The sequence below is a fragment of the Puma concolor genome, chromosome B1 (genome assembly GCF_028749965.1).
Source record: "Puma concolor isolate L17-30 chromosome B1, mPumCon1.1.hap2, whole genome shotgun sequence".
Classification (NCBI taxonomy): domain Eukaryota; kingdom Metazoa; phylum Chordata; class Mammalia; order Carnivora; family Felidae; genus Puma; species Puma concolor.
Genome location: NC_141670.1, coordinates 34033909 through 34056851, shown reverse-complemented (window position 1 = coordinate 34056851; position 22943 = coordinate 34033909). Strand labels below are relative to the sequence as shown.

The window sequence follows — 22943 nt, the reverse complement described above, 5'->3', positions numbered from 1 at the left end:
AAAGAAAATGCACGCCTTTCCCCGGGAATCGTGTTCAGGAATATTGGTTTACAAAGGATTTTTCAGCCAGCACTCTTTAAAAAAATTATAATGGGTAATTGGGAAACATCTCAAAGTCCAAGAGTAAGCATGAGTGAAAATAAATTATATAATATTTATGCAATGCAATTTTTATAGCTATGATTCTGCAGAATATGCAGTCATTGGGGAAAGGACAAGTGTATTGTTAATTGGGAAGCAGCGTGTACCGGGAGTATGAATGATCCCTTCCACAACATTAGCACCAAGACCTCTGAAGCTTGGGATTAGGAATCTGCTTTTCCTTATTATCCAGGCCTAGTTATTCACTTTTCTCAGTGTAGGTATTTTATTTTATTAAATAACAAGGAGCCTGTAAATGTTACTGAGACCAAACAACTAAGAAAATACGGTAATAAAACTCATTTTATCATCTTGGACATTGTTCAGGAAGGGCATGGACAGTGAGTTGAGTTACAGATAAACCCAGAGGTTAAGGCACTTGGCCAAGGTCACACAGCTGCGATTTAGCTCCTGAACCCTGAACCCCTGTATTCTATTGCTCATCCGATGGGGCTCTAAGAAAGATTACATGAGAAATGAAATACGTGATGCTTATTGTTGCGCGTGCACAAAGCAGTTTGGCTAAACATTGTAAGAAATGGTATTTCTCCTGGCAAGTATTACCAGGAGAGCATTCCAATGTCTGCCTGTGGGTTGTTAATGCAATGATTGTGGCTCTCCAATTAAGTCTTTACATTTAGATGGAGTTTTCTTAATCTTAAGCATGTCAGCCATATTTCCAAATGTGTAGCTATCCATTGTTCAAAAAATAAATATTTAAAACATTATTTTAAATTCTAACCAGCTTTCTTAGTAACAAATTATTGCAGCCTGTATTTCTGACAAGGGTCAATGGGATTATGCCCTAACAGTGCTTCTCATGCTATGTATTTCATTAATTTGACGTTTCATGAACCCTCTGTGGCATCGAACGCCTTATCTCTTTTCTTTTCTAATATGTCCCTGCTGACCATGCCTGGTTCCAGGGACCAGCGTTGCAGATAAATCGTGTTACAGCAGGAATGAAGGTGGGTCGAGGTATGGGTACTGTCGCAAAGTGGATGACACACGTATTCCCTGCAAAACAAAGTAAGTGGCCTTGTTGTTTGAACCTTCCTGCTCCACAGACTAGGGGACTCACTCTCTCCCAGACACACATTCTGATTCATTCCAGTTAAACAGAAAGTGAATTTGGAAAGCATCCATTAGGTGACTATTATGTGCTAGGGTTTCAGGCTACCGACTGAGTTAAAAAGACAAATAAGAAATGATCTCTTTTTTCCAGTCCCTCATGGCCGGTGTTTCAGATGACATTGAGTACAGTCGTTGTTAAATAGAGTGGATGTTTGGATGAAACATGCAGCAGTGAATGGGCCTGGCTGGAAATCTATACGTGGGTGGATTTAATAATATTCCTTAGGTGCTTTTCCACCTAAGTCTTTCATTATGATTCAAGGAGTAGAGATATTTATCTACTCAGAAGAATAACCAATATAATGCTTATATAGTTTTATTTAAACTTGCCATGGTAAAGCATAAGAGTCTCTTAAAAACTGAGAACAAACTGAGGGTTGATGGGGGGGGGTGGGTGATGGGCATTGAGGAGGGCACCTTTTGGGATGAGCACTGGGTGTTGTATGGAAACCAATCTGACAATAAATTTCATATATTGAAAAAAAAACTTGCCATGGTATTACAGAAAGAAAAAAAATACAGTAAGAAAAGATCGACAGTTCATCTGGAGAATTTGTTTTACTTTTTGTATTGATATTCTGGTGGGAAAAATTCTAGCATATCACAAGCAATGGGCTTGAAATTTCTCTTGATGTTTATTTATTTATTTGGAAAGAAAGAGCAAGAGAGTGAGTGGGGGAGGGGCAGAAAAGGAGGGAGAGAGAGATTTACAAGCAGGCTCCATGCTATCAGTGCAGACCCAACGTGAGGCTCAAACTCACAAGCTGTGAGATCATGACCTCAGCCGCGATCAAGAGTCAGACATTTAATTGGCTAAACCACCCAGGTGCCCCAGGACTTCAGATTTTTGTATAAGATCTTTTTTTAATTCCACAGTTTTAAGATGACTTTTAAAATTCAAATTATCACAGATTAAACTTAGTACCTGCTCCAGATTTTACACACACTAAGTACTGCATAGCAAGAGACTGAAGAAGGTTAACATTTCTCAACGCTTTTCTATTAAACAATAATTGTTCTAGATGATAAATATTACCAAACTGTATTTTGGACTAGTATCATCTCTTGGGGGTCCGGGTGGTCTCTCCTTTATAAGAAATCGGGACAGATTTAAAAGGGAAGACAATTATGTAAAAAGAAATGTGTATGTGTTTTGGGGGGACCAACGTGTGGTTTGTGAGGTAGCGAGTGCGAAAGAGAGCAGAGTAGCTCCGTTTCCCTATGAGCATGTGCGCACGCTATTGTCCTGTATAACCGTTTGTATGAGCACTGGGTCATTTCCGCAACTAGCGGCACAAACGTATCATTCTTTCCGCGGCCCGACCTCCTAGTCACTTCTGAGTAGTCATTGGCTGTAGTGGAGACTACGCCTGGAATTCTCTGTGCTCTAGAGCCTTCTGTATAAAGTGACTCCAGAAAAACACCTTCTCCGTTTTGGAGAGAATGTATGCCTTTCTCCACTCCGCAGTCACATTTCCTCACAGCTACCAGAAGCATCAGAAGAATCTGATTCTGTCACTCTCAGAATAGTTTTTCCGAGCCCTCCTCTGAATTCTGCCTGAAGCAATTGAGTCCAATTTTATTGGCATCGACTTTACTCACCTTGGCAGTAAGTGGATGGCTTTACTGAGTGCTGAGCTGTTTCATCTTTATTTGCAGGGAGATAGTTCTTCCAGTAACCACACACGATGCCTTGCATGCCACCCAAGACTCAGCCGTAGATAGACACAGTTACAGTGGGGAGAATTCCTCAGTGCAATTCATGAAAATAAGAAGTAACCTTAGGGCACCTGGTTGGCTCAGTTGGTTAAGCGTCCGATTCTTGGTTTCCGCTCAGGTCATGATCTCTCGATTCGTGGGTTCGAGCCCCGCATCAGGCTCGGTGCTGCCAGCACGGAGCCTGTTTGGGATTCTCTCTCTCTCTCTCTCTCTCTCTCCCTCTCTCTCTGCCCCTCCCCCATTTACACTGTCTCTGTCTCTCTCCAAATAAATTAAGTAAAAAAAAAAAAGTACCTTAGCTGAAACAAAATAGAAACAGACTCCCTGTGTGCCCTTCATGATGTTACAAGTCCATTCTCCTTTATCTTGAAAATGACCTTTATTCCCAAGTGTTTCTTTTGGTCTGTCATGGCTTCTCCAGCTCCAGCCACTGCATTCCAATAAGCCAAAATGAGGAAAAATGAGGAATAAGACATATTCTTTCACGTAAGGTCACCTGCAAGAATTTGCACGCAAGATCCTGCTTTCTTGCAGTTGGCCGGAACTTAGTTAGGCACTTGGCCAAAAATTAGCTGCCCGAGAACCTGGGAAATCAGGATTTTGTTGTGTTTTGTTTTTTTGTTTTTGAGTAGCAGTGTTTCTTGTTACTATTCACTAGTTCTATTACCGAAGAACAAGGGGAACTTTGATACAAAGGAGAACTAGGAATCTCTACTCTAGGGAGACATGCCATTAATTAAATACCGATAGGGAACTGTGTTACATTTGGGGAAAACTGTAATGTGGATCCTGGTATTTTAACCGCAGCAAATTTTGGCTTTTCCTCAGTGATGCCCTGTGTGGGAAGTTGTTCTGCCAAGGTGGGTCAGATAATTTGCCCTGGAGAGGACATATAGTAACTTTCCTGACCTGTAAAATGTTCGATCCTGACGACAGCAGTCCAGATATAGGCATGGTAGCTAATGGAACTAAGTGTGGACACAGGAAGGTAAGTTGAAAGTGTAGCTTTTAATCAAAATGTTCTTTGGTCTTGTTTTTTTGTCTTGATGTTTGCTACTCAAGGCCTCCTTCTGTTCCACGGAGGACAGTTTTCAAAGCAATACTTACGCCATTCTTTTATGCATGCCTACATTCACCCCGTCAATACTATTTAACAAGCAACTATTATGTGCTTAGTACTAGGTTATTAAACCTAGGTAAATTTTATTGCCCCCAAATCAGTAGGGTCTCAATAAATTATAAGCCATTCTGATAACAATAAAGAGAATAATAAAAATACTACTCATTTTTAGATAAATGAAAATTGTTTGAATATTCCAGATGACATGATATTAACACGCTTTCCATAATGTTTTTGTTTGGAATGGGTGCCTTGTATCATGTGCAATGCTTAGCTCAGTGCTAAATATTTGTCTCAGGAGTGGACTGAAGGGGTAGATGAACAGAATGACCCATGAGGAATGAAGTCAAATAAGGAAATATTCTCTAGAGAACTTTCTAAATATTTAAAATAAATATTATCTAGATCCCATATTCTTATTTGCAAAAGAATGTTGTGATTTCCCTAATAAAAAGGTCAGTTTGGGGGCACCTGGGTAGCTGAGTCGGTTAAGCATTCAACTTTGGCCTAGGTCATGATCTCACGGCTTGTGGGTTCGATCCCCGCATTGGGTTCTGCACTGACAGCTCGGAGCCTGGAGCCTGCTTGGGATTCTGGGTCTCCCTCTCTCTCTGTCCCTCCCCCGCTTGTGCTCTCTCTCTCTCTCTCTCAAAATAAAAAAAAATAATAATTTTAAAAAATTTTTAAAAAGGTAAGTTTGATAACAATAGTAGTGGCTAATAATATAAGACTAAATTCCAAAGGCTGAGCAATTTGCAGAAATGAAGCCATCGGGGATTGATGTGAACTCAGTGTTTTTTTCACATCGCTTTCAGGTTTGCATTAATGCAGAATGTGTGGATATCGAAAGAGCCTACAAATCGACCAACTGCTCCTCCAAGTGCAGAGGGCATGCCGTAAGTTTTGAAAACGTTTCCCCAAGCTCGCCGAATCTTTTGGAAGTTCGGGTCAGTCCTGACGATGCTAAAGTACCGTTTCAGCTCTGAGTGATACGAAGTCTGCCTAACCACTCAATAGTTTGGTTCGATGAAAAAAATTTTCTTCCAAGCATCTGGTATTGAAATTCCCATGATGGATCCATACACTACGGAGGTAGTTGCAAGGGTGCAGAGCAGGGGTTAGTCCTTCTTCTGAACGGATGAACAGGCTCCTTGGGTTGGTGGTCAGCCTAGTGTGGAAACTGACAGGATCACTGCTTGTCTAGGTGTGTGACCATGAGCTCCAGTGTCAGTGCAAAGAAGGATGGGCCCCTCCTGACTGTGATGACTCCACAGTGGTCTTCCGTAGGTAACATTACGCGTCTTGCTCTCCTCTTCCAAGCTTGTAGTTCGTAGTACATTAGATTTCGTCGCCTTTTTTTCTCTCCTCTTGGGATTCTTGTTCCATAAATATTGAATCTAAAATATTAATCTTCAAGGTTTCTAACAACTTTTCAATCATATTTTCTAGTCCTTATGCTCCTGCTCGACATACGAAAAGATCTCCTCAAATTTTAGAGTTGCAATCTTATTTTAATTTCCCCCATTTTCTCGCTTTATGATTATTCTATTTTCATAGCGGGCTTGGCTTAATGTGTAGATATAGAATCCTCATAAAACTCTCTAAGAATCTGGCTTCGGTTATTTTTGTAGGTTCACTGCTGTCCCTTGAATCATCTCTATTTCTTTTGAGTTTGATTGATTTGTCTTTCACCCTGTCTCTTATTTCACTGTGCTGTTTTTTTTTTCTTCAGAATATGGGACCCTTGTTGAATGTGGGATTAGGCTGACTCGAATTAGCTTGCATGGGTTTTCTTTGTATGTTTTTGTGTTTGTTGTACCTCCTGATACCTCTCTGGATGGGACATCTGGATGTGAGCTCTATCGGTAGATAGAGAGACCTCCCTCTAGGACTTCGGAGTGGTAAGCAGCCAGGGTGGGGAATCCTCACCTCCAGTCGCCATGGTGAAGAGTACTTGGCCCAGGAGAGAGCTCTTCATTGCATTTACTTCCCGAGAGAGCTGCTTTTCCTCCACGCTCTTTCCTTGATCCTCCCTTTTCTGTCTCATCTACTGTGGGCATCTGCAGTTAGCCTCCATTCTGTTCCTCAGGCTCTTGAATCCCCCATTGCTTCTAGAGAGCAGTTCTTGGGTCTTTGCCCAGAGGCATAGCCCACTATTATTCTGCATACACAAGGGATGGGGGTGCTGATGGGGACGGGCCTGACCAAACCATCTGTCCCAAGGTCAGATTCTCTGTTGGCTTCCCAAGAAAAAAATGGCATCTACTTCTGACGTTTGGGCTATTTTTAAAAAAATTTGTTGGTTCTGGGGTGCCTGGGTGGCTCAGTTGGTTAAGTGTCTGACTGTGGCTCAGGTCATGATCTCATGGTTCATGGGTTCAAGCCCCGCATCGGGCTCTGTGCTGAATGCTTGCTCAGAGCCTGGAGCCTGCTTCAGATTCTGTGTCTCCTTCTCTCTCTGCCTGTCCACCACTTGTGTCCTGTCTCACTCTGTCTTTCAAAATTAAATAAATGTAAAATTAAAAAAAATTTTAAAACAATTATTGGCTCTTTGCTAGACTTCTCAAGAAAGAATAGCATTTACTTCTGATGCTTAATTATATATATGCTTTAATACATATATATATAATTCTGATGCTTCTGAGCTATAATTTACTTTGTTTCTGTCCACCTAAATCCCCTAAAAATCCTTTTAAACTATGACTTCCCTCATGTTGAACTTTGTTTCTTCTCTTCATTGGCTAAATCACTTCCATTAGTAATTTCTTCTTTCTTTTTACATGAAACTTAACATTTTTAAGGATTTAACTCTGTTGCTAAGTAGAAAACATGAATAGCGGATAGGATTGGATTAGATTTTTTAACTCACAGTTTTAACTTCATGACTCTTGAGAAGTAAATACTGATATTCAAAGTTCAAAACCTGAGGCTACCCTTATTTTGTTTGTTGGTGTCGTTAAATAACCCCTTAACAATAATGTTTCTTTTCTCTTAAATGTTTTTAGAATTGCTACTTAATGAAAACCAGTCATCATGTTATGCCTGGGTAATGTTTTCTTTTTATTATTTCGATTGTTTGACAGTGAGGTCTTTCAAAGTGAGGATTTGATTCTTCAGTTCCAGGAATGTGTCTATTATTACAGATTTTAAAATGGATTCTGTTCCACTTCTTTGGTTTCTAATTCAGAAATATAAATTATTTGTATCAAGTATCTTGACTAGGTGGCCTTATTATCTTTTTTTTTTTTGGCATTGTCTATTGCCTGTTATTTTTGGGAAAGTCTTTCAAAATTATTTTCTGTAAAATACGGTGAATTTTTGGCAATGTTAAGACTCCTATTTATTAGTTATCATGACATTTTATTATATTTTATTTTTTTAGTTATAGTGACATTTTAAAATATTCAGTGACATTTTTGAGTTTCCTTAAAGCACTTTTTTTTAAAGATCTTTATTTATTTTTGAGAGAGAAAGTGAAAGAGAGCACAGCAGAGGAGGAACAGAGAGAGAGAGGGAGACACAGAATCCAAAGCAGGCTCCAGGCTCTGAGCTGTCAGCACAGAGCCCAACATGGGACTCAAACTCACGAACCGTGAGATCATGACCTGAGCCTTAGTCAGATGCTCAACAGACTGAGCCACCCAGGCACCCCTCCTTAAACCACTTTCATATCATTCTATTATCTTCTCATTTCATGTCTTCTTTTTTTATAATCTGTTGTCATTTTGTTCAGAAGACCAAGCAGATGCCACCCTAAATTTACTTTGACTCTTTATAGCTTTTATTTCTGAAAGCATAGATTCTATATGTATTCTACCTCTGCATATTATTTTAAACCTAATCTTTTTTTATATTTTTATGCTTTTTTCCCCTCAATTGCATATCATCCAATAAAGGAGAATAAACTCCAACACACATTGTTAAAGTATTTCTTGAAAACTTTAAATCCAAGGACTGGTGATGCAAAGATACTTTATACTACATCAAATTTATATCTTAAGGGAATCAAGGAGGCAGCTGGAGTGGTTCATGATACAATTGGGGACGTTTTTCTCCAAATCACTTATGCTCCTTGTTAACACCACTGTGTCAAGATTCAACTTCATCCGTTAGGTTTTCTTTTTGTTTTGTTTTTGTTTCCATTTCTGGTACTACCTCTGACCCAACCGTCAAGGAAAGCCTCCACCAGACTGGTGAAAGTCCTCTAATTCAGGAAAGTGTCCTGTCTCCAAAAGGACAGACCTCAGCGGATAGTTTTCATGATATCCAGGCTTCGCATCTAAACCTGAATGAGAAAAATTACATTTCTATTTTTATTAAATTCTAACTAGAATTCAGAATTTTCTAGAATTCAGAATTCAGGATGTAAGGCAACAAACCACCATGGTATTAGTAGTTCCCATGGCTTTGTCACCCATACAAATCATATATATTTTTATCTCACATTGTGGTTGCTGCATAAATCTTTATTTTTTAAAAATTTATTTATTTAAATTGAAGTTAGTTAACATACAGTATAGTGTTGGTTTCAGGAGTAGAACCCAGTGATTCATCACTTACATATAACACCCAGGGCTCATCCCAACAAGTGCCCTCCTTAACGCCCATCACCCATCTAGCCCATCCCCCCCCACCACCTCCCTCCAGCAACCCTCAACTTGTGCTCTATTGTTAAGAGTCTCTTATGGTTTGCCTCCCTCTCTGTTTTTATCTTATTTTTCCCTTTCCTTCCCTTATGTTCATCTGTTGTGTTCCTTAAATTTCACATATGAGTGAAATCATATGATATTTGTCTTTCTCTGACTGATTTATTTCGCTTAGCATAATACACTCTAGTTCCATCCGTGTTATTTCATTATTTTTTGATCACCAAGCAATATTCTGTTGTGTATATGTATGCATATATATATATATATATATATATATATATATACATACACACACACATATATATATATCACATTTTCTTTATACATTCATCAGGTGATGGACATTTGGGCTCTATCCATAATTTGTCTATAGCTGACAGTGCAGCTATAAACATCGGGATTTCCCTGATGATGAGTGATGTTGAGCATGTGTCTGTTAGCCATCTGGATGTCTTCTTTGGAGATGTGTCTGTTCATGTCTTCTGCCCATTTCTTCACTGGGTTATTTGTTTTTTGGGTGTTGAGTTGGATAAGTTTTTTTATAGATCTTGGATACTAATCCTTTATCCAATATGTCATTTGCAAATAGCTTCTCCCGTTCTGTCGGTTGCCTTTCGGTTTTGTTGATTGTTTCCTTAGCTGTGCAGAAGCCTTTTATCTTGAGGAGGTCCCAATAGTTCATTTTTGCTTTTGTTTCCCTTGCCTGCGGAGACTTGTCTAGTAAGAAGTTGCTGTGGTCAAAGGGGTTGCTGCCTACATTCTCCTGTAGTATTTTGATGGCTTCCTGTCTCACATTTAGGTTTTCCATCCATTTTGAATTTATTTTTGTGTATGGTATGAGAAAGTTGGTCCAGGTTCATTCTTCTGCATGTCACTGCCCAGTTTTCCTAATACCATTTGCTGAAGAGATTGTCTTTTTTCCATTGGGTATTCTTTCCTGTTTTGTTGAAGATGAATTGGCCATGCATTTATGGGTCCGTTTCTGGGTTCTCTATTATGTTCCATTGATTTCTGTCCGTTTTTGTGCCAGTACCATACTATCTTAAGATTACAGCTTTGTAATATAGCTTGAAGTCCAGAATTTTTATGCCTCTAGCTTTGATTTTCTTTTTCAATGTTACTTTAGCTATTTGGAGTCTTTTCTGGTTCCATACAAATTTTAGAATTGTTTGTTCTAACTCTATGAAAAATGCCGGTGTTATTTGGATAGGGATTGCACTGCATGTGTAGATTGTTTTGGGTAGTATAGACATTTTAGTAATATTTGGTCTTCTAACCCATAAGCATGGAATGTTTTTCCTTTTTTGTGTGCGTCTTCTTCAATTTCTTTCAGAAGCTTTCTCGAGTGTTCAGTGTACAGATCTTTTACCTCTTTGGTTAGGTTTATTCCTAGATATTTTATGGGTTATGGTACAATTATAAATAGGATCGATTTCTTGATTTCTCATTCTGCCTTTTGGGTTTTCCACATAGAGTGTCATGTCATCTATGAAAAGTGAAAATTTGACTTCCTCCTTGCCGATTTGGATGCCTTTTATTTCTTTTTGTTTTCTGATTGATGAAGCTAGGACTTCCAACACTATGCTGAATAACAGTGGTGACAGTGAACATCACTGTTGTGTTCCTGACCTTAGAGGAGAAGCTCTTCGTTTTTCCCCATTGAGGATCATATTATCTGTGAGTCTTTTGTATATGGCCTTTATGATTTTGAATTATGTTCCTTCTATCCCTACTTTCTTGAGGTTTTTTATCAAGAAAGGAGGCTGTATTTTGTCAAATGCTTTTTCTGCATCCATTGAGAGGCTCATATACTTTTTATCCTTTCTTTTTACAATGTGGTATGTCACATTGGTTGATTTGTGAATACTGAACCAGACCTGCAGCCCAGGAACAAATTCCACTTGATTGTGGTCAATCATTCTTTCAATGCACTGTTGAATTCAATTTGCTAGTATCTTGTGGAGAATTTTTGCATCCAGTTTTGCCAGGAATATTGGCCTGTAATTTTCCTTTTCAGGGGGGTCTTTGTTTAGTTTTAAAATCAAGGTAATGTTGGCTTCATAGAATGAGGTGGGAAGCTTTCTTTCCATTTCTATTTTTGGGGGTCAGTTTGAAAAGAATAGGTATTAACTCTGCTTTAAATGTCTGGTAGAATTCCCGTGGGAAGCCATCTGGCCCAGGACCTTTGTTTGTTGAGAGATTTTTGATAACTTATTCAATTTCTTTGCTGGTTATGTGTCTTTTCAAATTTTCTATTTCTTCCTGTTTCAGTTTTGGTAGTGCATGGGTCCCTAAGAATTGGTCCATTTGTTCCAGATTGCCCAGTTTGTTGGTGTATAATTTTTCATAGTGTTCTCTTAAAATTGTTTGTATTTCTGTGGTGTTGGTTGTGATCTCTCTTCTTTCATTTTTTATTTTATCTGTTTGGGTTTTCTCTCTCTCTCTCTCTCTCTCTTTCTCTCTCTCTTTTTTGATAAGTCTGGCTAGGGGGTTTACCAATTTTGTTTCTTCTTTCAAAAAACCAGCTCTTAGTTTCATTGATCTGTTCTGTATTTTGTCTGTTTGTTTGTTTCTATATCATTTATTTCTGCTCTAATCTTTATTATTCCCCTTCTTCTGCTGGCTTTAGGTTTGTTTGCTTTTCTATCTCCTTTGGATGTAAAGTTAGACTGTATATTTGGGACCTTTCTTGCTTCTTGAGATAGACCTGAATTGCAACGTATTTTCTTCTTAGGATTGTCTTTGCTGCATCCCAAAGGGTTTGGACTGTCATATTTTCATTTTCATTTGCTTCCATGTATTTTTTATTTCTTCTTTAGTCTCCTGGTTAACCCATTCATTCTTTAGGAGAATATTCTTCAACCTTCATGTATTTGAGGGCTTTCCAAACTTTTTCTTGTGGTTGATTTCAAGTTTCATAGCGTTGTGATCTGAAAATATGCATGGTATGATCTCGATCTTTTTGTAACTGTTGAGGGCTGATGGCTACATGAATCTTTAAGTATCACATATATGTATCTCTAGTTTGAAATTATGGTGGTTATTAATCTACCATTAGATCTTATAATTTAGGGCTTAAAAAGAAGCAAATATTTAACTATATCACAGATTGTTTTATAATATTTTGACAAGTGTATTCCAACATCATTGGCTTCCTTTTTAGTGCTCTACATTTTATTAATGAATTTAAAAACATTCAGGGAAAGGGCTTACAGGTTTTATCAGATTTCCAAAATGATCTGTGGCACATAAAAGGTTAAGATCCCTGCTCTATAGTATGGCCATATATAACCATGGGCTTTCAAGCTTACTTAATTAAAGCCATTTTTCAGTAAAATTTATACAGAAAACATATAAATAGATACATTCCATATGTTATTTATATACATTTATACTATAACATATATATATACATATATATATATGACAATTTCCTTTCTTACTGCTTTTACGGATACTTCAAGGCTATGTTGAAAAAAATTTCCATAAATGTTATCATTCAAGTCCAGTTTTTTAAATGTTTATTTATTTTTGAGCGAGGATAAGTCGGGGAGGGGCAGAGAGAGAGAGAGAGAGACAGAGAATCACAAGCAGGCTCTGCGTTATCAGCACAGAGCCCATGTGGAGCTCGAATTCATGAACCTTGAGATGATGACTGGAGCCGAAATCCAAGGTCGGAGGCTTAACTGGCTGCGCCACCCAGGCACCCCACATTCAAATCTATTTATCTTAACTATATCATACCAAATTGTTTCCGGGGTGGTTGTACAAATTAACACTCCCAGCAGCAGTGAGTATAAGTTCCTATTGTTCTACGACCTTTAAGCCATTTGCCATTGGCAGATAGCAAATTTTAGCCCTTTTGGCTAAGTTTTTGTGACGGCATGTTGGGTTTTTAATTTTGCTTTCTGTAACTACTACCACTCTGAATAATAAAAGAACATTTCCTTATCTTTTGGCCATTTGGATTATATTTTCTGTGAAGTATTTGTTTAAGCCTTTTTGTATTTCTAGTGAGTTGTCTCTCCCCACCTTTTTATTCACTTGTGTATGTTTTAATATTATATTTTTCATATAAACTATTTTCAGTTATATATGTTAAAAGTAACTTCCCTCCTTCTGAGTTTTCTTATGCTTTTTGGGGTGTTATGTGATTATCAGAAGTTTTTAATGCAGTACAGTCAATTTTTTCATCATTTCCTTATTGTTAGTTGTGTGTGTGTGTGTGTGTGTGTGTCCTTTTTAAAGGAAATTTTCCCTACTCTGAAATTGTGATTATATATCTGTGTATTGTCTTCTAAAAAGCATTATTTTATTCTCTTTTCAAATTTAAGTCTCTATCTGAAATTGTTTTGTGTATGATGCAAATGTTTAATTTCATTTTTGTCCCAGATGGATGCCCGATTGTCACATCATCATTCATATGATCATCCTTCCCTAAGGCTCCACAGGGACACTTACCTAATAAAGCAAGTGTTCATATATGTGTCTTTCTGGGATATCTGTTCTTTTCTGGTGGTCCTATTTATCTGTGTACTCTGGCATTTTTTTACCAGAGTAAAAGAATCTTTGAAATAATTTTGATCTAGGTGGTCCTTTAACTCTGTTCTTTATGAATGATTTGGTTAGTAGTTTTTTGTACTTTCACATATATTCTCAAGTTACACACACAATTTCTGTTGGGATTTTCATTTAACATAGACCACATCTGTGGTCTCTATGGGAACAATGAGCACATATAAGCTGTTGAATTCCGAATCTATTGACAAAATGTCTATCCGTTTATTTAGTTTTTCTTAATTTTGCCAGCTAATACTTGATAGCTTCACCACAACAATTTTGCATATATTTTATTAGGTTTGTTTCTAGGAATTTAAGTTTTACTGTATATATTTTTTTCAATATATGAAATTTATTGACAAATTGGTTTCCATACAACACCCAGTGCTCATCCCAAAAGGTGCCCTCCTCAATACCCATCACCCACCCTCCCCTCCCTCCCACCCCCCATCAACTCTCAGTTTGTTCTCAGTTTTTAACATTTACTGTATATTTTAAATGGGCTCTTTTGAAAAATATTTTTCAGGGGCGCCTGGGTGGCGCAGTCGGTTAAGCGTCCGACTTCAGCCAGGTCACGATCTCGCGGTCTGTGAGTTCGAGCCCCGCATCAGGCTCTGGGCTGATGGCTCAGAGCCTGGAGCCTGTTTCCGATTCTGTGTCTCCCTCTCTCTCTGCCCCTCCCCCGTTCATGCTCTGTCTCTCTCCGTCCCAAAAATAAATAAACGTTGAAAAAAAAAAATTAAAAAAAAAAAAAAGAAAAATATTTTTCAGCTATTACTAGAATATAGAAATTCAACTAATTTTTGTATATTCATTTTTGTGCCAAGCACCTATACTACCTCTCTTAATAATTCTAGTAATTTATCTGTAAATTTTAGCAGATTTCCTACATAATCATATTATTTCAGAAAATGACAGCTTTGTTCGTATCTCTCTAATCTTTACAATTTTAATTTCTTGTATTTGTTTTCCTTCACTGAATAGAGCCTCCTGTACAATGCAGAATAGAAATAGTGATAAAAAGTTTCTTTGTTTTTCTCCCGATCTCCAAGACTTGCAATATTTTGCCCCGGTATCTGAAGGTATTCTGTACATATTTAGATCTTCTTCAGATTAGGAAAATTCACTTCTATTCCTACTTTGCTGAGAATTAAATCAAAGACATTTTCTTTCTTTACTGGGTGAGATTTCTTACCCCTTTATACAGCTAGTATTTCAAAGTAAATTGATTGATATGTGAACATGTATTTAACTTTGCAATCTTTGGCTGAACTCAACATAGAAACAGTATTGATGGATGATGTTTGCTATTTTATGTCCGTGAGTGATACTGACCTGTAATTTCTTTATACTGTACTTGCTCAGTGTGGGTGTCGTTATGGTATGTTATGCATAGAAAATGAATTAGAAAGTATTCATTTTTTATATTCTCTGGAATACCTTGTATAAGAATAGAAGAGCCGATTTCTTTAGTAGTTATAAAACCCTTCAGGCTTTTAATTTTTTCATATATAAACTTTGTTATATTATGGTTTCCTACACATTTTCTCTGCTTTATCTAAATTTAATTTGGCCATCACATTTACTCTTTTTAAGTTTATTTATTCATTTTGAGACAGAGAGGGCATGAGCAAGTGTGAGCAGGGGAAGGGCAGAGAGAGGGGGAGAGAAAGAATCTCAAGAAGGCTCCACACTGTCAGCAAAGAGCCCAATGTGGAGTTGGACCCACGAACCATGAGATCATGACCTGAGCCAAAAGCGAGTTGGATGTTTAACCGACTGAGCCACCCAGGCTCCCCCTCACTTTTCTTTCTATCAGTGTAATCTGTAGAATCGTTTTCTCTTTTGAAATATCATCCAAATACAAATTTTCAATTGTTATTATTTTTTTATTATTTGTTTTCCTTTTTTTACATTTTGTTTGCTATTTCTTTTATTTTATTTTATTTTTTTTAATTTTTTTTTTCAACGTTTATTTATTTTTGGGACAGAGAGAGACAGAGCATGAATGGGGGAGGGGCAGAGAGAGAGGGAGACACAGAATCGGAAACAGGCTCCAGGCTCCGAGCCATCAGCCCAGAGCCTGACGCGGGGCTCGAACTCACGGACCGCGAGATCGTGACCTGGCTGAAGTCGGACGCTTAACCGACTGCGCCACCCAGGCGCCCCAATGTTTGTTTATTTTTGAGAGAGAGGAAAAGCACGAGACAGGGAGGGGCAGAGAGAAAGGGAGACACAGAATCTGAAGCAGGCTCCAGGCTCTGAGCTGTCAGCCCAGAACCCGACGCGGGGCTCGAACTCACGAACTGCAAGATCATGACCTGAACCAGAGTTGGACACTTAACCAACTGAGCCAGTGAGATGCCCGTTCCCCAATTTTTTTTTCAAATATTGCATAACTTTGACAACTTTTGTGTTTTTTTTTTTTTTTTTGGAAAAATGTCTTAGTTGCTCTTAGTGGGAGAGTTAGTCTGAATTTCCCAGACCGCCATTACCAGAAACAGAAGAGTGTATTTTCTCTTCAATTATTTCCATCTTCAAATGCATACCTACTTCCAATTACGATACTTCTCATCTGTCTTATACCCCAGCTTTCTCTGCAGACCTTGTCCTTTCAAATTAGGGGTGTTTGTGAAGCAGTCAATTTCCTCTTTATTTCTTCTGGTGCCATGTTAGTCTTCCGAAAATAGTTACAATTTTAATGTTAGTGCCAGTCCTTTTTTTTTTTTTATTCTGAATATATCTATACCATATTCAACACAAACCCTTCAGAATTTTATTTCCTTTGGCCTTTTGGATCGGAATTGTTATGCAAGGTGGAAAATATTAGATGTTTGTCATTATCTTAAAATTCTGCTTCTGACATATTTGCCTCCGTCTGCATGTATGTGTGTTCACACTTGGGAGTTTTTCTCACATTTCTGCAAAATTTAATTTTATTATTGCTCTGCTAGCTCTAATAAGAAAGCAGTAGTTGTTTGCACTGCCCCCTCACACTTGTACCTCCTGGTCTCTGAAGCTTCTGACTATTATAAGAGAAATTAATGTCTGCGGTAGCAAAAGATTGAAGTTGCCTTCATTACTTAGATCAGGAATTAAAACAGAGGAAACACCATCTAGATCCAGGAAATGTGTTCAAATCATGCCGCAGTTCACTGGGTCACATAATCTCTTTTCTGTCTGTAATCATTCTGCTCTGGAGCCAACATCAGTAAGACACTCGCTTGTGTCGCTCTCAATTCTGGTCTTCGTGTCTTCACTCCTTATTTGCTACCGACAGGAATATGATCTCAAGCCTTCCGTTTCTTTTTCTCTGATTCCAAGGCTGAGTGTGAAAAGTGTGCCACTCCTTTTCTTCCATCTCCTGACTTCGTATTTCCTCTCCTCTCCCAGCCCTACACTTTCCAGAGGTTATAGACGTCGTGCCTTCTAAGAATTCTCAGCAGCATGATGCCTGACTTCCCTCATATGCAATGTTTAGTACAATATGGATTTCCCCTTTACTTTCTCTATCTGCATAACATTACAACACTCAAGATCAAAATGCATTTTTATTTTATTGACTATTAGAGATTTTCCAGGGAATGCGTGTTTTGGATGGGGGGGGGAAACGGGAGGTGGAATTTGTGATGAGAAAAGAAATAAGGACTAGAGTGATGCATATTTGTGAATTTCTCATGCCCTCACCAGCTCTGCTTCTCTTTGTTGCAGACTTCTCCATTGTGGTCGGGGTGCTGTTCCCTGTGGCTGTCATATTTGTGGTGGTTGCTATAGTAATCTGGCACCAAAGCCCCAGACGAAAGCAGAAGAAAGTCCAGAGGTAGCCTTCTATCTTGCTTTGGGGACTTTTTGGCCTCTAATTTATTTTAAATTTAAGGAGCTGACCCAAATTCTCAAAGTTAATTAGGGTTCCCTTCAAATACTCTGAAACGAGTCCAGATGCATTTTTTCTTGGACCAGATGCTGGGTGTCAGTTTTACTGGGAAATCCTGCACAGTAAGACATGTGTTTTTGTGTTGATCACTGTATTTATAATTAATAAATACAATTAATAATATAATTAATAGTTATTCTATTTATTTTATTTATCTATTCTATTTATTTATAATTAATAAATATAATTAATAATATAATTAATAGAGTTAGTCTAACTCTCATCATTAAGGATTTTACACCCATTGTAGGAACAAAATATGTAACAATTATCGGTCGCTAGCTTATGACACTTGCTGTGCTAAGTCTTTTTGCATTCATTATCTCTAATCTTCACAAGAAGGTTGTGAAGTGCTAACTGTTAATGCCATTTTATAGATGAAAAGGTATTGTATATTAATTCTTACAACACTCTTGCAAAGCCAGGCACTTTACACTTGTCCTAAAGTGGAAGCAAACTTTCAGAGAGGCTAAAAATATGTTCAAAGTTTTACAAAGTAAATCGGTGGAATCTGGATTTCCACCTAGATTGCCTCGTCTTTCAAACACGGTCTTGACACTGTAGCGTCTTTCTAGCACTTTTAAAACACTGACTTACTCACATGTAATGGGTTTTCCTAAATATTGAGTGAATAAATCATTAATGAAATAACATAATTTTTACAACCGTTGATTCAGTGCCATCGTTATTAGGAATTCAGGGCTCTGTAGAGAATCACAAAGAAAATTCGTGGTGGTGATTATGAATTCCAGGACAAGGAAACCTTAAGAATGTCCTAGAGAACAGAAGAAAGGCCAGTCAATGACCAAAGATGATGCAACAGGCAAAGGAAATTGGCAAACTTCTCTTGAATGTCCTCATCATGGTGAAGGAACTGCTAAGTCAATGTATATGATATGCTTTCATATACAGGCCAGCATCTACCACTGGCACCAGGCCTCGCAAACAGAAGAAGAACCCACAGACGGTGAAGGCTGTACGACCCCAAGAGGTGAACCATAGTTGGTACTGTGTTTGCCTTGGGCCCCGGTTCATGATTCTCTCATTGTCTCTTCTATCGTTCCTACTCAGCGGCGTTTTACAAATCCAGTCCACCAGTTAGTATATAGTAAGAATTTGGGGCTCCGTAACTACACATTCAGAAATTTCTCCTTTGCCTTTGTTTTAAATCCCAAAGAGTCTTCCCAAAATGCAGAGGCTCCTTGCTGAAGTTCACAAATGCAAAGTAGTAAAGAGAACAAGGAAGGCAGACTCCAGATCCCTCTCTCTCTCTCTCTCTCTCTCTCTCTCTCTCTCTCCCCCCCACCCACACACACTGACTGTAGGTGGACCCTTTCCCTTTTGCAAATGTCCCAATAAAGACAACGATATGTATAGTTCCATGACAGCATATATAATATGTATAACCCTTAAAGCCCTGGCTGTGTCTTGCAAGTTTAGAAGTTCGGGCAGAGGTTGGTTAATGGCAATGCCATTGGCCGTGATGTTTAATGGAAACTTACCTATCTCTAACAGCTCTGGTTACAGCAGAATGCAGCAGCGGGGCCACTGTGATTTCCTGTCTGGTCTCTTGTGTCATCTCAGTTTCTGATCTCCCGTGTCTTGAGAGGACTGCTTATTTGGAAGTTGAACTTAGGAAACCGATCATTTCATTTTAAGATATTATTATTATTATTATTTTTAGATGACTCGGATGAAGCTCCATACACCTGATCTGCCAGTAGAGGGCACTGAGCCTCCAGCTTCTTTCGTGAGTTAGCAATCTCTCTTAAATATCGCTTCCAATCTAATCGCAGGGAAACACTAGCAAGAGACATAACCCACAATAGCCCATTGTTTCCTCAGAAGAATGTGAAAATCTGTGCGAATATTTATATGAAAGCTAGATTTTCCTGCAAAACTTTTTGAAAATGCAAAATGTGAGAAGGTGGGCTTTTCCACTACATTCCTACGTTTAACCTCTGAACCTGAATTATGGCGGCAGGAAAAGTTGGTAACTTAATAACACGAGAAGAGTAGAAATCTGCTGTATAGAGTGCTGTCTTCGTCGTCTGTCTACTGGCGCTGAGCTTATTTCTGAATCGCACGTGCATACCTAAATGAAAGCACTTGAACTTACAGCTTTAGACGATTTTCATGGGCAGGATCATGAGTTCACCATGTCTAGAAATGATTGAAGCCTTTCCATTCAGCACATCTCTTTTCAAGGCCCCATCTTTGCATTATTTTTTATTTTATTTTATTTCTTTTACCTTTTCACTAGCTAATTACGAAGCCAGATTTTCCACCGCCCCCAATACCTACAACCGTGTCCACTTCCTCTTTCCTTGTAAGTATCAGGTAGTCACTAGTGACTCCTTAAATGTCATCTGGGCTGGATGTGAATGGCGTCTGTAAATCTATAGATTCTTTCTCAGGATATGTGCTCCCTAGGTCAACCTGAGGTATTGTAGCACACAGGTATATCTGAGAAAGCAAGGCCTACTTACTATCTATAAATTAGTATGGGTATTAATTTTTTGTTGTTAAAAATAATTCTTTTATTTTATTTAAAAATTTTTTTTTATTATATGAAATTTATTGTCAAATTAGTTTCCATGCAACACCCAGTGCTCATCCCAAAAGATGCCCTCTTCAATGCCCATCCCCTCCCCTCCCCTCCCTCCCACCCCCCATACGTTAAAAATAATTTTACTGTTACATAATCATCAAGAAATGATGACTAGTTCTGCTATAGGAGGTAAACAGTGTCCTTCAAAGGATAGTTTCTAGATGCTTACTTTGGAGAATATAAAATTTTATTATAAATTATGTTTTACTTTTTAATATGATATAGACAGAATAAGCCCTATATTAGCCACAATTGTCTGTGGAAGATAAGATATTAAAAAACAGACCAGGGGCGCCTGGGTGGCTCAGTCGGTTGAGCGTCCGACTTCGGCTCAGGTCATGATCTCGCGGTCTGTGGGTTCAAGCCCTGCATCAGGCTCTGGGCTGACAGCTCAGAGCCTGGAGCCTGTTTTGGATTCTGTGTCTCCCTCTCTCTCTGCCCCTCCCCTGTTCATGCTCTGTCTCTCTCTGTCTCAAAAATAAATAAATGTTAAAAAAATAATAAAAAATAATAAAAAAATAAAAAATAAAGAACAGACCATATGTAGGCAAACCTGCAATAAAAGTCAGGCACTACGAAGTAAAAAGTAGGATTCATTCACTTGAGTAATTACTGAGCACATTGTTTCTTCATACTTGGTACTCTGTTGTGGGTAAATGAGAAAGAACTAAATTTTTTTTTCAAAAAGTTTACATGCTTAGTGTGTAAACTAGTCATATACATATAGAGCACTTAATTCCTCGCGTATTTTTTTGCACCAAAGCAAGTCATACAAACGAGAAGAATGTGGTCAAAAGGGCAATGAATGGGGTCAGATTAATTTAAAGTAAGAAAAAGATCCATTGACTATGTGGTTAGAATTTGAGCTCGACCCTGAAAGTTGGGTAGAATTTAAATGAGTGATGGGGAGGTAAGGAATGATTTAAATTAGGAAATAAATATACCGAAGATTGGAAATGCATAGCATTTCTAATGACCTACTATTATTTTTGTCCCTAATATAGTATGCCACAAAAGTGCTTCCCTCTACTGTTTTTAAGGATAAAACAACGTCAACACCTAAGGTAAGAGATCAATAGCCAAACTGTTGTAATCTTGTCACACTCCTACTATGAAGGAGAGAAGTTCTAACCATGTCTTCCTGGAAGATGTTCGCTAAGAACAGTGTTTGTATGATTATAGGATAGGAGCTAAGATGTCTTCCTTCTTTTTTAAAAAATTTTTTAAAAGAGTTTGTTTTAAAGTGTATTTATTTTTGACAGGGAGAGAGAGAGAGAGAGACAAAGCATGAGTGCGGGAGGGGCAGAGAGAGGGAGACAGAATATGAAGCAGGCTCCAGGCTCTGAGCTGTCAGCACAGAGCCCGACGCGGGGCTGGAACTCATGGACCGCGAGATCATGACCTGAGCCGAAGTCGGACGCCCAACCGACTGAGCCACCCAGGCGCCCCTAAGATGTCTTTCTTCTAAGTTTGGTCAAACCCAAGAGGAAGATGGAAGGGTTTTATCTGGAAAGGGATGATGATCCTAATATTCGTCATTTTCTCAGAAATATATCCCAGGGAAGTGAGATAGAGGACATTTCTCATAGAATAATCATCCGATGTCTCATAAGTTTTCTGTTGATCCCTCACCTTCTTCATATTATACTAATTAGTCAGATGGATATTTGGATCCCAGTGTGAGGTTTTTCTCACTTTCTTTCCCTACCTTCCCATGTTTCCACCCCTTCACTGTGATATATCAAATAATCTATAAAATAGGATGTGTGACTACACAGAATTTATTTTAATTTCTTAAGAGTTCAAGAGTTATATAATATCTAATTTTTTGGAATAAGTTGATCATTTAAGAACTTGTCTTTTTCAGGGTTCCAACCCAAAGGTCTGAAGCAGCAACTAAGCAGGTGGTGGGTAATAATCAACTTAGAAGACTGGACAGTCTGGACGGAAGAGAAATGTACTTACTTTCCCCTTATTATTTGCTCTTGATACCCAAGGATGTTAACCTTTCTTTCTTTCTTTCTTTCTTCTTTCTTTCTTTCTTTCTTTCTTTCTTTCTTTCTTTCTTCTTTCTCTCTTTCTTTCTTTCTTTCTTTCTTCTTTCTTTCTTTCTTTCTTTCTTTCTTTCTTTCTTTCTTTCTTTTTGTTTCTGGATGGGAGAGGGACTGGGAGTATGTTAACATTTCTTGATTCATGTTCTACTTTGAGGAGATGAAACAAAAATTTTCTAGAGAGACATACTCTTGCGAATCTTTTATGAATTTAAGATTTCTATTCTCCATATTCACGGGAAAGAAGATGATTCTAAACAAAGAGCTATGAATCTGACGTGTCTAATTAGATGACTTTCCTAGACACCCCCCTCTTCTTACTGTTGTATTGATTACTAGTTCCTCAAATATTTTGAGTATCTTGATTTTCTCATTTAGTAAGAAGTAATTTACCCTCTACTTAAAGCCAGCAAACAAATAAAAACCCTGAGTAAATTACAGGAAACTGAGAGGGATGGAAGAACATTGTATATTCATCATTAGATAACTAGCAACATCTTGATTGTTTTGACAATTAACCTGTCAAATTAGAACGCTGACAACAAAATCATATAAACATTCTCTGATTCATATAACATCTTTTTTCCTACACCATTTATTGCAATCCTTATTAGCTATGTCATTTGAAGTTTACTATAAGTGAATAAAACTTTATTAGTTAAATTTTTTTTCCCAGAAATTTGTATAATTCAGTTACTGGCAAGGTTAAAGTGAACTTTGCTTTCTAAGTGGAGAAAGTTTTAGTTACATAAATTCATAACAAACCAGAGGTTTTAAACTGGTAGTTTGCAGGACATATCTGGACTACAGAGTTGTTTTATTTGGATGGGATGATTTTGGTCATAATGTATTTTAAGATGTTTTGAATGCATTGCCAATATTTAAAAATTGGGAGATCTTGCATAAACATCCAGAGTTCCAGCTTTTTAAAAGTAATCAAATGATTTGGCAGCCCTGGAATCACATTGCCCACAGCAACCATTAGTCTAGTTGACTGGTGTTGGCATAAACATTATTGGTTGCC

At 38.0% G+C, this 22943-nt stretch overlaps 1 protein-coding gene across 3 annotated transcripts in view; it reads left to right on the top strand.

Annotated features, from left to right (window-relative positions):
* The window catches only part of ADAM28 (ADAM metallopeptidase domain 28), a 71463-nt gene extending 49363 nt beyond the window's left edge, over positions 1–22100 (top strand). The window contains exons 15-24 of one of the 3 annotated variants that reach the window (XM_086703432.1): positions 1068–1170; positions 3823–3982; positions 4930–5010; positions 5319–5397; positions 17035–17143; positions 18170–18248; positions 18942–19007; positions 19521–19586; positions 20873–20932; positions 21736–22100. In XM_086703432.1, coding sequence (XP_086559558.1) covers positions 1068–1170; positions 3823–3982; positions 4930–5010; positions 5319–5397; positions 17035–17143; positions 18170–18248; positions 18942–19007; positions 19521–19586; positions 20873–20932; positions 21736–21756 — 824 coding nt within the window. In that variant the 3' untranslated portion in view covers positions 21757–22100. Of the gene's footprint in view, positions 1–1067; positions 1171–3822; positions 3983–4929; positions 5011–5318; positions 5402–17034; positions 17144–18169; positions 18253–18941; positions 19008–19520; positions 19587–20872; positions 20933–21735 lie in introns of those variants that run through there. The other 2 variants (XR_015250032.1, XM_086703433.1) reach the window with 2 other exon arrangements.
* Positions 22101–22943: the final 843 nt, after the last annotated feature.